General features: G+C 36.5%; 1 protein-coding gene across 50 annotated transcripts in view; it reads left to right on the top strand.

Moving 5' to 3' along the window:
- Positions 1-25,522, top strand: part of RIMS1 (regulating synaptic membrane exocytosis 1) — a 461,317-nt gene that overhangs the window by 373,806 nt on the left and 61,989 nt on the right. For 39 of the 50 annotated variants that reach the window (XM_021072879.1, XM_021072912.1, XM_021072956.1 and 36 more), the window contains one exon: positions 19,997-20,232. The exons of the other annotated variants lie outside the window; for them this stretch is intronic. In XM_021072879.1, coding sequence (XP_020928538.1) covers positions 19,997-20,232 — 236 coding nt within the window. The remainder of the gene's footprint in view (positions 1-19,996; positions 20,233-25,522) is intronic. 50 annotated transcript variants of the gene reach the window in all.

The following is a 25,522-nucleotide window of genomic DNA, read 5'->3' on the forward strand; positions in this document are numbered from 1 at the left end:
AATTTTTTGTGACTAGATCAAAGCTGTAGAGAGATGGAAGGATTGTGCCATGTGGCCTTTAAAAAAGACTCTGCCTTTATGGTAAAATTATTAAACTACACTTATTAGTATACTGTATGCTTGAATGTGCTGTGTATTTGAATTATTACACTGTGCCAAATCCGTAACATAACCAAAACCCATTACCTATGAATGTAGGTAACCCGACCTTAGAATGGCCAGCTAGAGCTCTTGTGACAGGTGAATAGGTTCTCCTGGCAAGGTGCTTCCTTGTAAACCTTTAAGACTACAGTTTGAAGGGAAGCAGCATGGGTCTGGTATGAAACAGCTCCAGCCTGCTTTGTTTTTTGTTTTGTTTTGTTTTGTTTTTTACCATCTTTTATTTATTTATTTATTTATTTATTTCTCTTTTTCTATAATCTTAAAATACTGTAAAGGTTGGAATTTTTTTTTCCCCACTGTACAGCAAGGGGATCAAGTTATGCTTACATGTATACATTACAATTACATTTTTTTTCCCCCACCCTTTGTTCTGTTGCAACATGAGTATCTAGACAAAGTTCTCAATGCTACTCAGCAGGATCTCCTTGTAAATCTATTCTAAGTTGTGTGTGATAAGCCCAAACTCCCGATCCCTCCCACTCCCTCCCTCTCCCATCAGGCAGCCACAAGTCTTTTCTCCAAGTCCATGATTTTACTGTTCTATTCTGTCAATTCATTATGGATTTACTTTATTCTGGGAAGGTTAGAAGAATATTAGATAAATGCCTACTGTGTAATAGACAATGAAAATTGTTAGTTATAATAATAAAGTTTTAAAAATTGAACAGAAACCCAGAATATCTTATAAAGATGGGAGTTACTTGTCAAAATTATTATTTATATTTAGATCTTAGAGACAACTTCTGTCCATTGGGGGAAAATAACTACACTGCGCATGGAGTTTTAAAGTATATTGTAACATCTCATTATTTATAGAAACCTGTTTCCTTAGTTTATTTATTCTCTCAGGATTAAATTAATTCATTCTTAACATTTAACATATTTTAAAGAGCATTTTCAATGGAATAACAAGCAGTGATAATTAGAAACTTTTCTTTTAATGAGAAAAATAAGTCTTAGTGAAGGTTTGGAAGAGGGTATAAAATTATCTTATTGAAGGGGAAATAAATTCTTTGAAAGCTCAAAAATAAACCATATTAATGAGTTTGCTTATATCCCATATTAGTCTATTTATGATATTGACTACATTATATTTTGATTGTGTATAAGTGAGTATAATTTTTCCAGTTTGATTTGACTATCCTAAACTAAGTTACACATTTAATTCAATATTCTGTTCTTAAATAAAAATGAGAATATAATTCTCCCTGCCTAATTATTATTTTCCCCAAAATATGCAAGAAATTATCTTACATACTGCTAATAGCACATCTTTAATGTACCAGTTATCAAAGATGTATGAAATATATATGTCTTTTAAGTGCAAGGAGAGTAACATACATGATGAATCCTAGAGTGAACTGACAATATTAAAACAGCTTTCAAATACGATCAATTTATTCCCTAGGAATAGCTTTCAAAGGGGAAACAATTTTGAACTTTTGGGTTCAAATTCCTTTTCCGGGTATAAGATAGGTTTGTAGTTGTGATCTTGGCATTTGACATAAAGGTGAGGAGCTGTGTATTTGCTCTAGGGTTATAACTGACGTCCAGAAGAACCACTTCTATTAGATTAATGCCAGACTCAGGTATGAAACCCACTCCTGCTGCTAAGATGTTGACTGACTCTGCTTTGATGCTAATTTCCACAAGAGACCTGCTTCAAGGGCTGCTTATATGACCCTTTTGTCTTTGATGTAATGTAATTACCACACAGACAGGCTATGTTAAGGGCGCTCAGTGCTGCAGGAGCTATCAAATAGCAGGTGACTGTTCTGAGAGGACCTCAAATTGTTACTGTATTGTTGCACGGAAAAATAATATAGTGGGAATGTTCTAACAGATTCTTAAGTTTCTGTTTATCCTAATGTGCTTCCATGTTTATCTCTGCCTGTTGGAGAATTGGTGGCTAATTTTAAACCCGGCAGTATTAGATCGATGGGTAGCTAGTAGTTTTAATAGTCACCAGACATGAACTATGGGTATCAGCATTAAATACCTGTTCTTTGAGAAAATCTTCATATTTCTGTGGCAGTTATCCTATTAATTTGGAATGGATGTGATACCCTTTCAATCCAAGTCAGTTCTTTCCAAACTTCATGTGTGTCTTTCATAATTTTACCCTGACTCTAACATAAATATTATTATATTTTAATGTGTTAAAACATTGTGATGTATAAAATGTATTTTATGTGTATCAAGTGTTCTGATAGATGGTTTGCGTGCAATATCAGGCTGTAACAGTCCAGAAGTGTACCTGTTAATAATCTCATTTTATAAATAAAGATAAAAGTTAAGAGGAGTTCCCTGGTCGGGCAGCAGACTAAGGATCTGGCGTTGTCACTACAGTGGCTTGGGTTGTTGCTATGGCGTGGGCCTGAAAACTTCCACATGGCGTTGGCACATCCAAAAAAAAAAAAAAAAAAAAGTGACGAAACCTGTTGAATTCACTTGGCCAGTGAGTATTGCAGCTAGATTTGGGGTTCCAGTGCTTTAACCCTTTAACTTTATGTAGCGAATCTATTTCCAGATAGATGGCTTTAAAGTCTATTTTGGCTTACAAGACAAGTTTTTTTTTTTTTAAGGAGTATTCAATCTAACTTTTCACATCCTTTTACTTTTAACCTTTCTTTGACCATATGTTACATTATTAACAATGTGTTAGTTACATTTCTTGTAAAGAGCATAGAGCTGGATTTAGATTACTCCCCCATGGCAGTTTCTATCATTTAATTGGCTAGCTAACCCATTTACATTTATTTCTATTTCTTATGTATTTGGGATTATTCTTAGGATCTTATTTTATATTTTCAATGTTTATTATTCTATTTTTCCTTTTTTCCTGATTGGTTTAGTTTTTTTTTGTTGTTTTTGGCTGTGCCCACAGCATGCAGAAATTCCAGGCCAGGGATCAAGCCCATGCCACAGCAATGACAATGCTGGATACTTAACCACTAGGCCACCAGGGAACTCCCTCCTGATTGGCTTTTAATTAAATTGTTTTTATTTCATTTCTCCTTCTATTATTCTAAAAATTATACTATTTCTATGATTTTAATGCCTAATTTAGTGTTTCACATATACTTACTAAACTAAATATATATATTTATATTGTATGTTTATATAGTTTATTTAGTATATATTTATATAACTATATATGTGTGTGTATATATATATATATATATTTAGTTAAGTAATAAATCTAGAAGATAATAATACTTGTACTCCTTCCTAGAGTAAAAACATGACTGTAGTACACTTTAGCCCTATCACGTTCCCTCCAGCATTTACATATTTTTTGTCCACTCTTTCAGTTATATGTTGTATTCTTTCTCCATTATTCCATGTGATTTTTTTTTTTAATGCTTTAGAGCGACCAACATATTTTCTAGCTTCTTTGCTAACCACTTTTCTTGCATCTTAGATCATCATTTGGGGCACATTCACCATCTTCCTGAAATACATGCATTATATTTTATTTATTTTTATTTTTTTAGTTATGCAAATAAATTCCGCCAGTGAAGATCTTTTAAGGCTTAGACAAACACCCCTGTTTTTCCTTGTTTTTTTGGTTTTTTTTTTTTCTTTTTTGACTGCACCCGAGGAATATGGAAGTTCCCAGGCTGGGGACTGAGTCCAAGCCACAGCTGCAATCTGTGCCGCAACTGTGGCAACACTGGATCCTTAACTCACTGTGCCACAGCAGGAACCCCTGTTTTTCCTTGTTCTTTAAGGGTGTTGGCTCATGCAAGGATTCCAATTCTAACTCCCCTCTGTGCTTGGACCCAAGGCTTTAAATTTCTCATCTGCAAAACCTTCTAAGACATTCATTACTTACTTAGCAATTTGCTTTCAGTCACCTCTTGGTTTTTTGGTCACAGGGATTTGCCTTTCCTTCTTGTGAACTTAGGTTTGTATTTCGACAGACAGTTGTTATAATCTCCTCATCATTTCTAGGTGTTTGGGAGAGAAAAGAATTTCCAGAATATATCATCTACCACTTTGCTAGGAATAGAAGTTCATACTTAATGTGCTACCATTTTCTTTCTTTTTTTAATCTACTTATTTAAAATAATAATAGTTAAGACAAAATTAATAAATACTAAAAAAAATCATAAGTGTACAAAGCAAGAAAATCTAGACGCTGCATCCCAAGGTAGAAGGCAAATGCCAGGGCAGGGCAAAGAGGAGCAGTGTGACTGCTCAAGTCTGTTCAGGATTCTGACAAACAAAGCAAAGCAAAACAAAGCAAAACAAACACAAACCTTTAATATGGAGCCTTCACATTCCAGAGATTGATACAAAGTAATTTTGCTACACCTAGAAGAATTATCTCTGCACCACAGTAATGAGAATTTCATGAACAGAATGGTACTTAGATTTGTAACAATAATACTAGGATCCACTATTTATTTTACAATCAAAGGTAGTTTATAAAGATGCTTTCTCATCATCTAACAAAGGAGATGTTTCTCTTTATTTTATAAATGACATACCTGAGATTTGAAGAACTTGTCTGGAGCCACGAATAGCGAATAGTGATGCTGTTATTAGAATACAGGTCTTTCTTACCTTAAAGCTTGTAGGCTTGTTATTTTTCTTTTTCAGCCGGCACACCTCTTTTTAAACACTAGGGAAGTTTTTAACGGCAGAAACAGAGAAGGTAAATTGGATGATTAAATGACTATGGTCCTAAGACCTGTGAAACCCTGAGTGTATTTAGGAAGTTTCCATCCCAATAGGCACATTGACAGAAAAGTGTGTGATGATACAGGGTAGAGCTTTGGCTCTTTGGAATGTTGCTGTCCTATAGCCCTCCTCCCTCTGAGGTCCTGCAGTGAGTGATGCCGAGAACCCCTGATGTAAGTGTATGAGTTTGTTGAGCTGTCTAGTTGTTTTACATACATTCTAGGAAATACCGAAGTGAGACCTGGACCCCCAAATTCCTGACCGGCATTGAAAGATCACCCAGACCTCATTCTATCCAGAGGAAAAACCAGTCAGGCTGCTCAGCCCTCTGTTAGGTGTATCTCGTGGAACTTAGGATAGAAGCCTGGCAACAGCCACTTAGATCCTCTGTCCTGAGTGAGAATTTAAGCTTGGAGAAGAACTTGCTGGAAATGGGGACGGGAAGCTGATGGGGATGGCAGGTCATATAGAACGTACATGTTTATGATTGGATTGGTCATATGTAAAGAGGAGTTCTGTATTTTGACCGAAAATGGTGAGGTGGAGGCCTTATCCAGATTCAAGAATTCTCTGAGAGGGTGTATTTTTAGGACCTTGCACTCTTCTGGGCAAAGTTCTCCAGAGTGTTTGGCTGCCTCTAACATTTTATATCTTCGTTTTTGTCTTCCTCAGAGTGTTAGGTGGTTGAATGACCCTTTAGTGTCAGGCTGTAGTCAGAATTGATGGAAATGTGTCCTCAGAACCTACTGTGTCATTATAAAACCAGGATTCTGAAAGGAACTGAGATCAGTCATTACTGATCAAATCATCGCAAGGAGATTCACCCTTATTTTGAAAACACTATGAAGTATTATTTCCTTCAAAAACTTTTAACTAAAATTGGCCCAAAATATTATTCTATATCTGGGCATAAATTCTTGATTTGATTTTATCAAAGTGTTTAAAAGATAAAGCTAGGAGTTCCCGTGTGGCTCAGCAGTGCCCAGCAAGTGCACCAGTATAGTCACTGCAGTGGCTTCTGGGTCACTGCTATAGTGTAGGTTGGGTCCCTGGCCCTAGGAAGTTCCATGTGCCACAGGTGCAGCCAAAACAAACACAAAATCTAAAGCTGTATGTTTGTAAGAGCAAAATAACAGCTTCCAGCATCAATAGGAACTGGTTGTGAACTAATAAGACCACCTTTAAGAACTGGCCATAGATGGGAAATAAGAGCTATAAGTATTGATGGTTCCATCTGTGAAGAGCCCAGGGAAAGGCTGAATAAATCAGAGGCTGAGACTATTTAACCAGACTGTAACTTTGAAAATCATGAGTTATATAAAATAGCAATTCAAATAGTGAATATTTTAACAATGTTATAACAGGGATTGTTGATGGTGATTAGGCTGAGAAGTAAGTGAACATTTCAGTGTATGTTAATTTTTAAAGTTAAAAAAGATATTAAAAAACTCATACTGTTTATGCCTAGTGATATAAAATATATGCTAGATATCTAATTTTATTGATATTTACCATATATTAAATAATAAAAAAAATATTTAGTTGTATTATCACGCTCTAGCATTAGTCTGTAGCTGCTTTATATCATAGTTTTATCTAATATAGCAAAGCCAGTGTAAGAAGGTTGAGGAATGTTAGGAGGATGTGAGAAAAGTCATATGCTTATATTGTAGGAATTAAAGTAGTGAATAAATAATATATGCAGATGTAAACAACTGGAAATATATGCAGGCACTACTTCCCTGTCATCTATCATCTATTTATGTATCTGTCGTCTTTCTCTATCATCTATGTATCAAATTTGTTTTGATGCTATCACTAACCAGTACTGAGAACTTCAGCAAAGAACACAGCTTCTATAGAGCTTAATTAATTTTTCCGTTTAGTTAGTTACTCATTTATTCACTCATTCACTCATTACCAGTCATTTGTTGGGTGCCTACTATATGAAAGTGCCATACTTGATACTGACTATATGGTGCAAAGGAAACCAGACATAATCCCTAGCTCTATGGGTTTAAGTGAATCTTACTATATATATAATATTATTATATGTCTGTTCATCTGGAAAAGGAGAATCATGTCTGCCACTCCCGCCTCATGGCCGGTTTGAGAATAACAGGACAGTGTATGTCAGAATGCCTTGGAAGTGTAGCTGTGCTGTACGAGTCTACCTCAGCTACTGCTGCTAGAAACCACCCTATTTTTTAACTTCCCCCAATCGTCTTCTGACATTTTGTTTCTCCATATTTGTACCATTAACAACCCCCCAAGGAGACTTTTGGGTGTTCTTTTCCTAAAGCCCTTGTAAGATCTTTTCGTCCCTCTCACCTCCACCAAAAACCAGTTATCACCTTTGGGGACTTATCGCTCTCATTGAGAATTGTGTTCAAATGAGTCATCAAGTCACACTGATTTTACTTCCTAAATAAAACTCATGATCACAGACTGAAGATTACAGAGGACAGATGTTTTTATTGCTCTTTAATTACCAACTGAAAATTACCTAAATTTTTAAAGAGAAAGACTAAAAGTTTCATCTACTGTGAAACAAGGAGAAACCAAATCCTTAAATTATAAACTGTAGAAAACAGCCTTCAAATTCAGTGAAATCTAGACTGAGGGGAAATACCAAGAGTAGATGCTGACTTGTTCAGCTATTGAATAGAATATAGAGTTCTCTAAATAAACTGTGCACCTAGCACTGCGAGATCTGAGGTTCTAGACCTGGAACACCCTGAAAAAATATTTCATACCTCGGAGGAGAAAATGACATCTTGCTTAGAGGAGAAGCCTTACCAAGCTGTTGTTCTATGGCAGAGGGGGTGTCTGGGGTCTGTAAATGGGATGGATATGGAAAACACTACTCAGAACAGTTTGTAAAGAAAACAGATGTAGCACAATTATAATACACATATCTTCATCACTAACCATATAGAGACTTTGACACTGGTATGGTTGAGTAGTTGCAACAGAGACAGTGTAGCCACCAAAACTAAAATATTTACTGTTTGGCCCTTTACAAAGGAAGTTTGCTGGGAGTTCCCGTCTTGTCACAGTGGCAACAAATCTGACTAGTATACCTAAGGACGCAGGTTTGAGTCCTGGCTTCACTCAGTGGGTTAAGGATCCAGCATTGCTGTGAGCTGTGGTGTAGGTCGCAGACATGGCTCAAGTGAGGAGTTGCTGTGGCTGTGGCCCTAAAAGCTAAAAAAAAAAAAAAAAAAAGTTTGCCTAACTCTGCCTTAGGTGAGATATACAAATTCCTTGAAAAGCACAACTTACCAAAACTGACATAAGTAGGAATAAAAACTCTGAGGAGCCCTTTATCTTTTTTTAAAGATGATCCTATAATTGTTTTAAATTTCCCCATGAGGTAAACTGCTGACCCAGGGGGATTCACTGTTTCAAAAATTTAAATAAGTGCTCTCTGTCTTATGCAATATTTTCAGAGGTAAAAAGGAGAAATACTTTCAAGATCTCTTTGTGAGCCTCTTATCAAGCCTCTGCTTTATAAATTTGCTAAGGACAAGATAGAAAAGTTAGAGGCCACAATCTGTCATTAAAATAGACAAAAGACCTCAAGCAAAATTTTAGCAAATTGAATCTAGATAGAGAGTTCCATCTGTGAGATTTTTAGACACTTTTGAACCTTCAGGTGTTCATTCCAACTTGGTGGGTCCCCCTGGAGACCCCCTCTAGGGATAAGACCAATCCTGCTGGACAGGGTCACTGTCACCTGAGGCCAGTGTTGCCATGACTGAATATGGCTCCTGCATTAGTTAAAGGGAGACTTCAGGTCTCTGTCACAGGGTGATCTGTCTGTCCGTCTGTCTGTCTAGCTCTATTCATCTATCTCCACGAGAGAAAGGAATTTTGTGAGAGAATAAGAATACATTATGAAGACAAAAGTTTTGTTCCAGAGTTCCCATCGTGGTTCAGTGGTTAGCGCATCCAACTAGGAACCATCAGGTTGTGGGTTCAATCCCTGGCCTTGCTCAGCGGGTTAAGGATCTGGCGTTGCCGTGAGCTGTGGTATAGGTCACAGACACGGCTTGGATCTGGAATTGCTGTGGCTGTGGCATAGGCTGGGGCCTACAGCTCTGATTAGACCCCTAGAACATCCATATGCCATGGGTGTGACCCTAGAAAAGACAAAAAAAAAAAAGTTTTATTCCATAAGTGAAGATTGCTTTAATATTTTGTAATTCATTATAGAATAAAAACAGGAATTGTCTGTCTCATCATCTCAATAGATTCAGAAAAAATTATGAAATTCATCACACATATAGAATAAAATATATTAGCAAACTAGGAAAATAATTTTCCTAAAATGGTAAAAGTTATCTATAATAACCCTACACAAGCATTGTATTTAATAGTGAAGTACTGACCACTTTCCTGCAGAGTTCACTGAGGCCATTGTCACAACTTCTACTGAATATTTTTGGATGGTCCCAGCCTATGTTGGACCTAGAGCTATAGCAATGTAGCAAGAAAAAATAAATAAAATCAATAAAGATTACAAATGGAGAATTTAAACCGTCATTACAGACAGTCTAGATGATTGTGCATATAACGAACCCAAAAGAATCTTCAACACAACAATTAGAATTAGTAAATGAATTTAGTAAATTCACTAGATACAATGTCAATATATTAAAAAAATCAATTGTACTTATGTGTACCAGCAACAAACTTTAGGAAGTAAAATTTATAAAGTACCGTCAATATAGTCAGAAACATGGAGTATCTAAGAATGAATCTAATATGTAAACAAACTAGGTAAACTACATAGAAATAAACTAAATAAGTAGAACTAAATTAACAATATATGTGTAAATCCTCAGTATAAAGATAACTTCATAGCTTCATAGATAAATATACATTGGTATGTGAGTGAAATTCAGTAAAAATGACACAAGGCAGGTACTTGTGAAGGTCTGGCCTATTTGAAGGGATTGAATATAAATAGTGATCTAACTTGAGTACATCCCTCGCTCTAACTGATGCCTGCTCTGAAAATAGGTCCACTGGATGCATTTAGGAGTTATAGATGCCATCTTGGTTACCAGTCACCAGGCCCTGAATATTAACTCCTGGAAGTTATAAGTCAGATGTCTGAGGGTGGCCTTGTGATTAGCAAGGTACTTTTCTATTCACCATTTGTGAAAGTAACTCATGTATTGATCCAAACTCAAGTGTAGGACTCGAAATTCCCTTGTGGCTCTGAGGGTTAAGGATCCAGCGTTTTCCCCTGCCGTGGCTCGTGTTTGAATCCTGACCAGAGAACCTGCTGCAGGCATGTCCAAAAAGAAAAATAAAAGTGTAGGACTCCTATAATTTGGGTTGACTTTTAGTATGTTTGTGAACAGTATTGTGAATTTGTGTTTATTACAGTCATCTTTTAACATATGCTAAATTACTTGACCCTTTAGGCTTACTGTGGAGTCATGGTAGACCTCTAGGTCCTTTTGGTGTGTTGAAGGTATTAGAAATGGATTATAATGGTTTTTAAACTAAATTTGTCATTAATTTAAGAGTGAGCATCATCTTTTCATAGTACTTCATATGCCTTTCCTGAAAGCATCCTTACTTTCTGAAAATGAGAAGATATTTCAGGCTCATATTTTTTAATTTCATTCCAAAATTTTGTTCCAGCCACCTTACATTAGAATAATGAACCAAACTATGACAATTAAAAGTACAGATTTGATTGCTTATGTGATTGATACCTTTTGTGTCTGTATATAGTAAAACATCTTTTTTGTCTGTTTTAGGGAAAGTGAGTTCATGATATTTCAATTTTATTTTATCAATCTTTTCAAAAATTCTTGTTTTAAATGAGTTCCTAAATTATCTATTACTATGATTTCATTGATTCTGCAATGCATGCTGTTCTGTACTTAAACATATATGAAATCCTTATGTAGTTTACAATTGAGGGTGTATCATAGTTTAATTAGCAGCATTTTTCTTTCTTAAAATTTAAATAACATAATGATATATCTTAATATTTATAGCATCTTTGATTTGATTAAATGTATACAGATTATCTTTCCACCTTTGCCATTTTGTGGTGAGTTTAATCACACCAATTCATATGTGTATTTTATAACGGGGGCCAAAGCAACATCACCTCCAGGCTTTATTTGCAGTAGCTATCAGTATGAGAGCTCCCAAGTTATGCTAAAGTTAAGGATATAACCTTTTTATTACCTATATTTCCAGGATCCTATAAGCCATGAAGCAAATACTAGACCACTTTCCTATGCAGGCTTTATAGTATTGGGTCTACCTATGCAGTACAACTCTTGTCCATTAATAGTGAGCTTGCCATTCCTATTAAATGAAATCTGTTCTCAACTGATTATTTAATATCAATTAGTTATTCTAAAAGAAAAGCAAATTCTAATCTAGCATTAATGTAATATTTTGTCAGTAAAGACTCATAGACCTTCTTTATTATACTGTGAATATTTCCATCACGTAGAGCCAGTTAGAGTTTTATTTATTTTTTTGCTCTTCAGACTTACTGTTTACAACTACAATAAATCAGGTTAACTAATTCACTTTTCTTCAAACCTTATACAATTTAATATATTCATCCAAGTTCTGTCTTTTACTATCCTCATTCATAGCCCAGGTATTTTATTCTAAGAAATAATTTCCTTCTTTACTTTTGACAAATAAAAACACATCTATTACCTTGAATATGTCATAAATTTTCATCACTTTTGTTTCTACTTTAATCATATCCATATTAATTACATTTTTAACCAAAGCTTTGATTTCATAGAGAAAACTTGGAGGTATATAATTGAGCATAACAGGCTGTCTTTCATATGCAAGCAATTTAGCAGCCTAGCAAGTTACACAGAACACATAATAAATGTCCTACAAACAACACAATCAAAAAATGGGTAGAAGACCTAAATAGACATTTCTCCAAAGAAGACATATAGATGGCCGACATATATGCACACCAGCTATTTACAGTAGCCAAGACATGGGAGCAACCTGAATGCCCATCGATAGATAAATGGATAAAGAAGATGTGGTACATACATACAATGGAATATTACTCAGCCATGGAAAGAATGAAGTAATTCATTTGCAGCTACATGGATAGACCTACAGATTATCATACTAAGTGAAGTAAGACAAATTTCATATGATATCACTTATCTGTGGAATCTAACAAATTGATAAAAATGAACTTCCTTTCAAAACAGAACTAGATCCATAGTCATAGGAAACAAACTTATGGGTACCAAAGAGGAAAGGGGGAGAGGGATAAATTAGGAAATTGGGATTAACAGATACACACTACTATATATAAAATAGATAACCAATAAGGATCTACTGTATAGCATGAGGAACTATTTTCAATATCTATAATAACCTATAATGAAAAAGAATATGTAACTGAATTACTTTGATGCATACCTAAAAATTGTAAATCAACTATACTTCAATTAAAAATAATAAATAAATAAAAATACAGTGTCCCACACCCATAGTATCCCATAATGTTACAAAAATGAAGAAGCCTTTACATCATCCAAAGGTAAAGCTACTGTACAACTAGTGAATCACTTGGGTTATGTTTAAGCTGACACTCCAACCAACTGAACAGCCATTGATAGCAGAGTTTTTTCAGAATAATAGTCTAATTTAGGTATTACATAACTTTGCATTTTTACAATCTTAAATGTTACTGGAAGACGTGTTAGCTTATCTAATAAGTAAATCAATATAGGAAGTATAGGGATTCCAGATTAATTAGTCTGTTCAGGAGAAATCCAATCTAAATCTTAAATAATAAAATAAAATTTTGCACGTGTCTTATATAGCACACTAATAAAATCTGGAAGAAGATGTAAAGCAGTTTTTTTTATAAAGCAGTTTTTTTTTATTTGAGATCTAATTCACATACCAAAAAATTCACTCTGTTCACTTGTACAATTCAGTGGTTTTTAGCATATTCACAATTAGTTGTGCAGCCATTACCATCGTCTAGATTGAGAACATTTTTATCACTCCCCAAAAGAAACTCTTATGCCTTAGCATCACAGCTCACTCCCCCTGTGCTCCCCTCTGGTGACCACTTATCTACATTTGTCTCTGGCTTGACTAGTGGACATTTTATTTAAATGGAATCATACATTATGTCGCCTTTTGTATCCAGCTTCTTTTGTGTAGAATAATGTTTTCAACTTGATCCATGTTTGTAACATGAGTCAGTGCCTCATTTCTCTTTATGGTTGATAATATTCCATTTTATAGACAAACTACATTTTGTTTCCATGCCTCAGCTGATGTATTTGTTTCCTTTTTTTACTGTTAGGAATAATGCTGATCTGAACATTCATATTTCAGTGTTTATAAGGATACGTGTTTTCAGGTTTTTTTGAGTATGTACCCAGGAATGGAAGACTGCGTAGTATGGTACCTCTAAGTTTAATTTAACTATGTGTTTTAACTAAATTGCCAACTGCTTCCAAAGTGACTACATCATTTTACTTTCCCACCAGCAGAGTGTGAAGGTTCCAGTTTCTCCAGATTCTCCTCAGCACTTGTTATTGTCACTTTTTACTAAAGCTATCTTATACATGCAAGGTGCCACTCATTGTGGTTTTCATGGGGCTGTTTTTAAGCCAGATATCAAACTAGTTTGGTATCTCAAAGGATTCACTTTAATTGTGGATTTAGATTTTTTTATGTCAAAATTCCTTTGAGTTAGCAATTTCTTGGCAATAGATTTTTGTTGAAAGACAAGTGTATTTAAAGTACTAGAAGTTCAGTTTCTTTCTTCTCTGGAAATTTTAGTTTAACTGTATGAGAATTGTGTAAGTACTTATTTGTCTATATAGATCCATCAGAACAGGAGCACTATTAAATTAATATCTGCCTGCCCAGACCACTATCCCTAGGGTGTTCAGAAAGTAAGAGATTTTTTTTATCACCAACCAGAAAGACTCTCTTTGAAACATACAAAGAGAACTATCAATTTCAGCTTCACCACTTTGACATGGATAGAAATTGGCATAGAAACCCAACCCCACAATTTAAAGAGCCATTCTTAAGCATGCACAAGGCATTTTTCTGGAATGATGTGAACTTTCAGTAGCGTCCAAACAAACAGACTTGCAAAAAGACAAACAAACCAGATTTTCTGTCATCTGCCACCCAGTTCTCAATATATCCCTGATGTCTGCCATTCAACAGATTTTATCTATAGACAGATTCCCTATCGTTGTTGCCAGTAGCAAGGAATGCTGTTATGTATCACAAACAAAGCAGAATAAGAGCCAAAATCACCCAGAGCCAGAAGCAGCAGCAAACAAAACAAAACCAGAGTCTGAAACAGAAAAAGAGGCACTGAAAGTAGTGTTCTCTGGCCACTTGATATTAAATCCAGGAGCTAGGAAAAGAAATCTTAGGGCTTAGAGTGTTTATGAAATGTCTTGCTCAGAGCTCCAGCAGGAGTCCATCTGGGCATCTTGATGGGACCTCCAACACTCTGAAAATATAATTCTCAAAATTAAAACAATTATAAGAAAAAAATAGATAGCAGATGTCAAAGTTTTAACTCATTAGTGAGAAAACCAAGAGGATGACAAACTGGTAATATTAAGATGTCATACCTTTAGGCGCGCGTGTGCGTGCGCGCGTGTGTGTGTGTGTGTGTGTGTGTGTGTGTGTGTATTCATTGATGGAAAAAAGGAAGCTAAAGATTATTCAGTTTGATTCAAAACTGGATGACGTTCTTTAGGGCAATAAAACATTAACCTTTGGGATTATCTTCACTACTGAATAGTAGTCATTGACTCCTTATCAGTTCTCTTCAAGTTCACATCTAACTTTTACAGTGTTGTAAAATGTTTACCATAATTATTATTAGAATATATAGTAGAGTCAAGAAGTATTACATTCCCCTAGAGAGTCACATGCCCTTAGGCCCTTAGGGAACTTGTTAGATAATCCTCAAGCAGAGCATTAACAGGTAAGGCAACTTTATTATTATTATTTTTACTCTAAGTTCCAGGTTTAGATATTTTTATTAACAGAAAAGAGGTAGTTATTATTCTGAGTAATTGGGTATTTTTTTTCTTTTTAGGGCCACACTCACGGCATATGGAAGTTCCCAGGCTAGGGGTTGAATGGGAGCTGCAGCTGCCAACCTACACCACAGCCACAGCAACATGGGATCCGAGCCATGTCTGTGACCTACACCACAGCTCACGGCAATGCCAGATTCTTAACCCACTTAGCGAGGCCAGGGATCAAATCCTCATGGATCCTGGTCCGGTTCATTAACTGCTGAGCCATGAAGGGAACTCGAGGGTATCTTTAATGTGATATGGAAAATCAGAGAGGGAACAGCTGTGTTGAACACATTTTTGAGAGTCTTATCAGACAAACTCCAGCAGGCATGTCAGTTAACATCTAGGCACATAAATCCAGAGTTAAGGGCTGAGACAAGGTGGTGGAAAACAGTGGGAATCCGTGGCACAGAGGTGTAAAGCTTGGACCAGATGAGACATCTAGGGAGTTGTTCTCATGTTGGGTATAGAGGGAGGGTGTGTTGGACTCCAGTGTTCACTGATGAAAGAGAAGACCCGGCCTCCCAGGGAGTCACTAGAGGGTAAAAATATATGAGAATAAAGTGTTTCGAGATCAAAAGAATCAAATGCTTTGTGTCAAATAGGTGACGGCAGCGAGAGGCCAAAAGGATAAGATCTGAGAAATGATAGGATTTTGTTCTCTGGAGTTGTTGGTGACTTTGATGAAAGGAAAAGGAAATTTGGGTGAAGGGGTTGAGACAAAGCTTGATTCTGTTTAGTCCAGAAGAGAGACTAGGGAGAGAGGACAAACACCTGAGATTTTTCAGCAAAAATGTCAGTAGCTGGGAGAGGGTATCAAAGAAGAAAGGTAGGTTTTTTGTTTTGTTTGATCTTTAAAGGTGGGTTATGTCCATCTATCTGTATAGTAAGAGATCACTTTTTTAACTTCATCAGTTCACTCAGCAATGGGAGGCATGCTGCAGCAGAATTAGTGATGCATATAAGGTGTGTTCTGACATCAGAATCTTAGCATAACTGTTACAAAATATAAAACAAAGGGCTGGTAGACAGTGTTACCAAACACAAGTTTGTGTACCTTAAGTGCGGGAGGAACACTGAGGCCAAACAAACCAAAACATTGGGGTTTGGAGCAGATCACAGTTTATTGCAGGGCCATGTGAGGAGAATAGGTGGCTCTTGCTCAAAAATCCCAAAGTCCTTGAAGGATTTCAGCAAAGCATTTTAAAGATTGGGTGAGGGAGGGGCATAGTTAGTTGTTGCAAACTTCTTGATGCTGGAATCCTTTGTTCTGGCATCTGTCCTGTGTTCCTGTAAACTTCCAAAAAGACAAATGTCATTCTTTGTTCTGCAACTTTTTTATGGCTATGTAAATCAAATGGTGTTACACATTTAAAAGTCAGAGCCTTTAGAATGGGCTATCCTGTATATTACAGGCCATAGGCAACATTTTTAAATAGAAGCAAAAGCAATAGAACACAATTGTAATTAAAGTAAAAGAAAAGTATAATATGGAGTAAGGTTCATCCCTCCCTGCTACAGCAGCAGTCAGGAGTCTACAGAGATTCCAAAAAGTTTTATAAGGTAGAAAGCCCTACAGTGCATCCTGAAGGATTCAGGCCCACCTGGCTGATAGGAGTTGTCTTCCAGGCAACGGAACCAGAACAAATAAAGGGCTAAAAGGAGTTCCTGTTGTGGCTCAGTGGTAACGAACCAGACTGGTATCCATGAGGAGTCGGGTTCCATCCCTGGCCTTGTTCATTGAGTTAAGGATCTGATGTCATGAGCTGTGGTGTAGGTTGAAGACAGGGCTTGGATCCAGTGTTGCTGTGACTGTGGTGTAGGCTGGCAGCTACAGCTCCATGTCAGCCCCAAGCCTGGGAACTTCCGTATGCCACGGGTATGGCCCTAAAAATAAATAATAAATAAATAGCTAAGAAATAGAGTAGAAAGCATATTTGTGCTAAGACTATGAACTTCACATCAATTTGATCAATCTGGCTGATTAGACACCCCGCCAAACCTCTCCTCTCAGTTAGGTAACAGAATTGAGAATGCCCAGATGCTTTTTCTTAAACATTCCAGATTCTTCAGGAAGTGGTGTGTTGTCCTCAGACCATGTAAGAATGCTTTTGAGCTTCTAGGCAAACTATTTTATTGGGGGGGAATCATATCTTACTTGTTCACAAAATTACTTTGAACATGACTTCTTAATTCACTTTCCCAAATGGTAGTCATTTCCTGTAAATTTTTTTCAGAAATTTTCTTTGTTGGGGGGAGTTCCCATTGTGACTCAGTGGTTAATGAATCTGACTAGGAACCATGAGGTTGCAGGTTTGATCCCTGGCCTTGCTCAGTGGATTAAGGATTCAGCATTGCCGTGAGCTGTGGTGTAGGTTGCAGACGCGGCTCAGATGCCACGTTGCTGTGGCTCTGGCACAGCTCCAGTTCTAGCCTGGGAACCTCCATGTGCCATGGGAGCGGCCTTAAATAAAAAAGCAAAAAAAAAAAAAAAAAAAAGACAAAAGAAATTTTCTTTGTTGGCATTGTAGAATGTTTCATTGCTGTCGTTAAATATTCATGAAAAAAATTTGTGAATTGCCCTTGCTCATCTTGAATACATGTTCACAATACAACTATTATACAAAACATTTTCCTGTTCTTTTAAATTTCTCTATAAACTAAACAACACTGTCTAAAATTTCAGGATAGTATTTTTTTTAGAATGATTTTTCAAGTACAAGTTGAGAGTTGTGAGGTGATTCCATTTTCATGAAAATAATGGAGGAGAAAAGTACAGGTTAGTTTATCCATACTTTATTATAAAGGTAAAAATAAAGTCATCAGAAGAAAGGTTTTCAGTAACCACTGTGGGAGTGTGCTAAAGAGGTGGATGAGAGAGGAAAAACTACGGATTTTTCAGTCGCAGGTATTTGATTGAAGATGAATATTATGATGGTTAAACTGACAAAATCCTGACATTTGTGTGTATCTTTCCGCAGAATTCTGCAAGTGAAATAGTGGGAAAAGCAGGTACTAGGAGAAGTCTTAAGGAAGGTGGCAGAGTTTGAAAATGCATTTAGACAGATGGCTGAGGACACAAAAGAAATTGACCATAATGTTTGTCTGGGAAGAAAGTCTGCTAGAATTGAGAATATAAATCCCATAGGAATCAGTGTTGAATTGGTCGTATGTGTAAAACTGTCATCATTAATGTTTGGAAAAAGAGACTGCATAAAATGCATAGCAAAGTTAACAGATTTGTAAATGGCTTTAAAAACTTTTCAGTTAATTAAAAGATGATTAGAATAACTTGAAAGAGTATGAGTACCATATTATTATGAGATGAATGTTGATGTGGACCAGTTCAAGAAATGCAGCTAGGGATTAAAAATTCCAAATTATTCCTTTCAAATAGAGGTCTCAGTTTGGTTCACTGTCCCTAAAAGGATCCTAAGGTCCAAACAGACCTGTTTCTTTTCCATGACTTCTGAGCCCTCCATGATCTTGCCCTCCGTGCCATGCAAATTTATTTCCCTTTCTACCGAAATACTCGTTCAGAGGGATGTGACCACAAACGTGTAGCGTGATCCCAAGACTTAGTGTTTTATCATTTCTAATCTTAATAGGGTTTATTCCGACTTGCCTATGAAATGTCATCACTGAGTAAAGAAGCTATATTGGATAATGTATTTTATATTTCAAAACAAGAAATAGAAAATCAAGATGGTGGTAAAAGGGAGTTTCTCTTGTGGCTCAGCGGAAACGAATCTGACCAGCATCCATGAAGATGCAGGTTCGATTCCTGGCCTCGTTCAGTGGGTGGGGGATCTGGCATTGCCATGAGCTGTGGTGTAGGTCGCAGACGCAGCTTGGATCCCATGTTGCTGTGGCTGTGGTGTAGCCTAGTGACTGCAGCTCCAATTTGACCCCTAGCCTGGGAACTTCCATATGCCACAGGTGAGGAACTAAAAGACAAAAAGCAAAAAGATGGTAAAAGTCATGGAAGCCAATTCTTTCAAATATTTTGAGGAAACATAAAATCAAGAGGGTCATTTCAGAGCCCCATCAATAGCAGGGCAGGTCTTTATTGGACCCAAACGGGATTATCTAAATGGATGATATAGTTGCATATGCAGCACAGTTATAAAGATTGGATGATCCTACCATTCCTGGCCCCTTCCCCACTCACTTGCCTTACTTCTCCCCAACTCATAGACACACATTTACTTTGGCAAGTAGAGGGGATTTTTTCCTATTGACCTTCTAAGGTACCTGAAATTCTCAACACTTGGGAAAGAAGTACAGTAATCTATTCAGATTAACCAGTGTAATCGCAGAACATAGACAAGTAAGTTTTGCAGTAAAGAACCAAAAAAAGCAGGGGGATGGGGGGGGTGGTCTGGAAGTCTGGACCCAGAGCCTGTGAATTTGAGGAGCTGAAAGATGAAAATGAGAGAAAACATGTGGAGGTTGCAAGGAAGGAGAAGGTAGGGAAATACAGGGGGTTTTGCCTCACTAGCAACAAAAACTAACTAAGCTCTAGACTTTTTAAGCCTCAAATAGCAAAAGAGATACCTGTTGGTTGGAATTCCAAAGAGAGACCAGAACAGTGTTTTCATTTTTTAAACTTTGTCTTGTAGCAAATTCAGAATATCAAATTTTAACAGTATTTTTTTTTCCTTGGGAATGCTTATGAACTTTTCTTATTGATTTGAATATTTTGGCTTTTCTCTAAAACTAACAGACTAATAACTATTTACAACATTGGCCAGTAACCTTACCCCCATCAATAGCATTGGCTCTATTTCTCTTTACTGTCTTTTAAAAGTTTATGGATTACTCTGTGTTAAAACACTGTTGTTTTAAGACAAATCTAGTCAATATTTGGGGATAGTGGTGTGATCTCAAGTATTCATACCCGTGGGACTACTACGCAACTGCCTTTCCCCCCTAAATATTTGCCTGGATTATTTCAAAATGAATTAGATTTAGAGTTTCAACTATGCTGACCTATAATTTATGGATGCATATATGTTTTTACTTTGTAAATATAGTTCATTTACCCCTAAAATGCAAGGCAGACGGATGGGGACTTCAGGAAGGGCCATCATCAAGAGCACAAGTGTCAGTGGAGAGATGTACACTCTGGAGCATAATGACGGCAGTCAGTCGGACACAGCTGTGGGTACAGTTGGAGCAGGTGGAAAGAAGAGAAGGTCCAGCCTGAGTGCCAAAGTGGTTGCCATAGTGTCTCGAAGGAGCCGAAGCACATCCCAGCTGAGCCAAACAGGTGAGTGAAGTGAATTCAACTTAACGCATCTCAAGTTCTTGTTGGAGTTGATCTTCATGCTATGGCTTGTGATGGGTTTAAACAGTGTATTGATTCTTCTTTGCAAAGAAACTTTATTTCTCTGTTTCTGGAAACCTGTCACATGTGTGGGTTTATTTATTTATTTTTTCTGTACGGCTGTCTAACAAGGTAACATTTGTCAATCTCAAAACTGGTCAGATGTTTTCCTTTAAGTTGAAAAAAAATTAAAGCCATGTTTGCAAATATGCAAGGAAATGCAAAGAAGTGTGAAAGAACCAAATTGACTGAAATGTAAGAAAAGCAACAGGATTCTCCTTTTCAAAATGTTCCATAATACAATTACTTCTAATTTAGGCTTTCTCCGTATTGTTATAGAAAAGCAGGTCAGTTGTGCAACTTGAAATATAGCCTGCAAGGTACTGTATGAATATAATATTTAAACTGTAATTGTTGTATTTTCTATTCAAGTAAAAACCCAGAAGTTATTTTTACTTTAGGAAAATGGGACAGTGGATTTCATGCAAAGAATAATGTTTTAAAACAAATTGGAGTTTCCAATAATTTCTACTGCTTATAAATCTTAAAAGCTTTGTGACCTCAAGCTAAATAGAAAAAAGCAAACACAGAAGGGAAAATGGTTATTTGTGTGTTATAAAATACAAACAACTGCCTAAACTTATAAAATATTTGATCATACATATTATATAACTCATTCCCTAAATTTAGTACTATGGAAAACTGAAGGTAAGTGAAATATGGAACTGATTTCAATTGTCAGAACCTGTTTCTCCTGCCAGAGTCAAACAGCAAAAGCCTTGTTACAAAATTTACTTATATTGGAGTTCCCCTTGTGGCTCAGTGGCAATGACCCCAGCTTGTATTCACTAGGATATGGATTCGGTCCCTGGCCTTGCTCAGTAGGTTAAGGATCTGGTGTTGCTGTGAGCTGCCATGTAGTTTGCAGATGCAGCTCGGATGTGGCTCAGATCCTGATTTGCCGTGGCTGTGGTGTAGGCTGGCAGCTGCATCTCCAAGTCAACTCCTAGCCTGGGAAATTCTATATGCTGCAGGTACAGCCCTAAAAAGAAAAAATCACTTATACTAAAAAACATTCATAAATCCTTTTTATAGTTAACCTGTCATCCTGCAACATATGTATTTTAAACAAATTGACAAGTAAATTAGAGGTAGGAAATTTTGAACTGTTCATAAATTGAACTAGTGCATGCAGGTATGTAACAAGCAGAGATTTGTCTTTCTGAAAATCATAGTGTAAGAAGGGACCTGCATTAGCCAGTGTCTCTGTGGTGGAGCCTTCTCTCTGCCATTTGAGATGATCTGTGCATCTCAGAGAATCATTTGTCTTCCTTGGGGTCAGGTTTCTTCCTTCACAGTGGAAGGTACTTTTCGTTTTGCTTGTTTTGTTTTTGACGGTGGTGCTTTTTTGTTTGTAGTGTTGATGTAATAAATGATACTTTCCAGTGTGGAGTGTGGCTAGGCTTTCATCACCCGATTTCAAAATACTTCATCACTTGGATGAAATGGATATTTTCTTTGATGTCGTGTTAAGACATTCTGTTTCTTGCAGGTTCAGGGATGGCTTGTCGTCTTCTCCCAGCTTTCCCCAGTCTGACTTTTCTCGTTTTCCCCCTACCGTTCCTTCCCTCTCTGTCATCCATTGGTTGAGTAGAAGTATGTTTTCTTAGAATAAAACACAGCAGTAATTAAATATAAGAATTATACTTGAGGCACAGCTTTGTGGGAAATTGATTCAAATGATTGAAACACTCATCTCCTTTGCCTTATGAGTTTTGATTTTATTCTGCTAAGTCATTGCTGAATTTCAAATAATATCTCTCTTCCCAAAACTTACATTGTTAAGAATTCCCATGCAATACCCTACTTTTAGAAGTCAGGTTGCAAAAATGATGCATCAGGTAACAAACTGATTCCTTTCCATACTGACTCAGGAATGCACTCTTAACTGGTTTTCTGGGGCTCAGTTCACCAGTATTGTGGGTGGGGTGGAGCAGACATCCCCCTCTAAACTTTCCAGGTATAAGATTTCCTGTTTCTCTTTCGACATCATAATTGCACCTTTTATTGATAAGCTGTTCTCACTCCCCTTGATCTTCCTAAAGCAAGTGGCACATAGAGACAAACCTCAGTTATTACTCTTCTTCATTCAGTGCACAACCTGGTTTTTCTCCCTCTCCCTTCTTCTGTGAGTGGTTTCTTTCCCTTTATCAATGATCATATTTTTCCCTCCTGTGAAGAGTTGCCAAAATTCAGAAATTCTCATTCTGAGAAATCTTATATTTTATTGCCTCAGCTTCTGCATAGTATCATCAAATCTGTATTTCCAGGTTTATCCTCACCTGAGAAATAATACCTTAATTTTAATTTCCTGTAAGAAAGCCTCTTGGGTGACCTACTTTAAACAAGCGTAGCATTTCCGTGTATCTGAAACGCTGGCCCTTTCTTTCAGTAATATCACAGTTTTTATAGCTACAACCCTTAGAAGAGTTTTCTAGTTTTTAAAATTTTCCCTAAACTCTATCTTCCCCAGGTCCATTGTCCCAGAGAAACTATTTGATATTTGTCAAATTTTAAGTATAGTTGATTTAAATGTCTTTAGTATGAAATGAATCCATTAATCTCAGACTGGTGAGGTTTTCCAGGGGGCCTTCTAAATGCAAGGATAATTGACAGATTTTTTAAACATGTATTTTATTGAAGTGTAGTTGATGTATAGCATTGTATTAGTTTCAGATATATAGCAAAATGACATGTGTATTCTTTTTCAAATCCTTTTCCATATGGTTTATCACTGGGTATTGAATACAGTAGAACCTTGTTGTTTATCCATTTTATATAAAATAGCTTTTATATGCTAACCCTAAACTGCCAATCCTTCCCTCCAATCCTCTTTGGCAACCACAAGTCTGTTCTCTAGATCTTTGAATCTGTTTCTGTTTTGTAAATAAGTTCACTTGTGTCATATTTTGGATTCCAGATATAAGTGATATCATATGGTTCTTTCTTTCTCCATATGACTAATTTCACTTAGTATGATAATATCTAGGTCCATCCATGTTGCTGCAAATGGCATTATTTCATTTTTTGTGACTGAGTAGTATTCTAGAGAGAGAGTGTGTGTGTGTGTGTGTGTGTGTGTGTGTGTGTGTGACATCTTCTTTACCCATTTATCTAAGACAGATTTTTCTAATGATGTCAATTAATCAAAGATTTGGAGGGAGAAAACAGAATTACTTATATATGGGGGGGGTGCACCCACAGCATATGGAAGTTCCCAAGCTAGAGGTCAAATCAGAGCTGCAGCTGCTGGCCTACACCACAACCACAGCAATGCAGGATCCAAGCATCATTGCAAACTACACCATAGCTCATGGCAGCTCACAACAATGCCAGATCCTTAACGCACTGAGCGAGGCCAGGGATCAAACCTGCATCCTAACGGATACTAGTTGGGTTCGTTACCACTGAGCCACAACAGGAACTCCCTGATTACTTATGTATTAAAACAAGCTGGATATTCTGTGGAGTAGAATGTATTATATTGTGTTTAATGTAAAACCTTTAGTTATGTTTAATGTAAAGAAAAATACTTTAACTAAGGGCTTCTCTTGAAGTGAGTCTTTGGGATCCACAGCATGTACCCTGGGTTATAGATTCTGTCTCTTCTACCAAACAGATGATGGTTAATCAGGAAAGCATGAAGCATTTAGAAATAATGTTCAACCAGCTCTTTTTAGAAGAATAGATTTCAAGCACATTGGTTTTCTGTTTTTATAATCACAAGTTTGCTCAAAGGAGTGTATTTGATTCTTTGTTCAAAATCAAGTAAAATTTATTTCAAAAATTCATAAACTATATATACATATATATTGTAGCAAATCATATGTGCAATATATAACTGTATAAAATTTACTATGCTCTTTCTTGTGCCCTTCAATATATTTACTATGCTGTTCAATTATATATATAATATGTATATAATTATATATATTATATATGTTTATATATATATATAATTATTTTATATATAAATATATAATTATTTGCTAGAGTATTTCAACTATAAGTAATATTTTAAAAATCACCTTCACCACACTACTTATTCATAATGAAAGCAGGAATAAATTTTTAATATATTTTTTAACTAGTAGAGTGACATAAACAGGAAAGTTTCCAAAAATGCTACTCCTGGTCAATGCCTTCAAGCAATCAAGTACATAACTCAAAAGCTGAACACAGTACACAGTAGCTGAATTAGATTGAGAAGGGTGTAAGGTATTGAAGGAAAGGGGAATTTTGAGAAGAAGCTCCTGATTCAAGAGTATTTTGAATCGAATGAAGCTCTGCGTAAAAGTGGCGCCACGCTTTAGAACATGAGGGAGGTTTTGGCTTACGCAGGCTTACGCGGCCTGTATCCTGGGACAGTTTGGTCTGCCCTTCTATCCCAACTATGTGATATTCCATCCTCTTCACTATGAATGAAGACATTTTTGAGAAGGGCCTATAAATCTCTGAGAAATCACCCCTTGATTCCCCCTTGTAATTATCTGCAAGTGAAGATAATTGTGATAATAAGTATCATAAGAATGGTACGTAGCCATGTGTCTAGAGCTTTTCCCATGTACACCTTTTTTTCTTCTTCTTCCCACATGAGGAAGTTCCTGGGCTAGGGATGGAATCAGAGCTGCACCTGAGGCCTCCGTCACAGCCACAGCCACACCGGATCCGAGCCTCATCTGCAACCTACACCACAGCTCACAACAACACCACATCCTTAACCCACTGAACGAGGCCAGGGGGCGAACCTACATCCTCATGGGCATTGTGTCAGGTTGTTAACCTGCTCAACCACAACAGGAACTCCTCCCTTGTACTCTTTAGTTATACCTGTATGTATACACGTGTTTGTGTATAACTTCACTCCATGTTTGGTCACAAAAAAAATTATGATTAGGACTTTAAGCTTTTTGAACAAACACCTATAAATGTAAAAGTATCATCAGTTTTATGGCTAGAAATTACCTCATTTACATAGTCTTATGTTGTTGAATACCTGTATCTCCAGTACTATACCAGGAACAGTGAGTATTTTAAAATTAAAAATATCATCCATGGTGGAAGGAAATCATTCACACGTGACAAACAAGAATCAAAGAATTAAATAAGAAAACATAAAGCTAAACACTAAACATACTAGTGTCGTTTATATACGTTACCAAAGGAAGTGGGA

The sequence above is a fragment of the Sus scrofa genome, chromosome 1 (genome assembly GCF_000003025.6).
Source record: "Sus scrofa isolate TJ Tabasco breed Duroc chromosome 1, Sscrofa11.1, whole genome shotgun sequence".
NCBI classification, from domain to species: Eukaryota; Metazoa; Chordata; class Mammalia; order Artiodactyla; family Suidae; genus Sus; species Sus scrofa.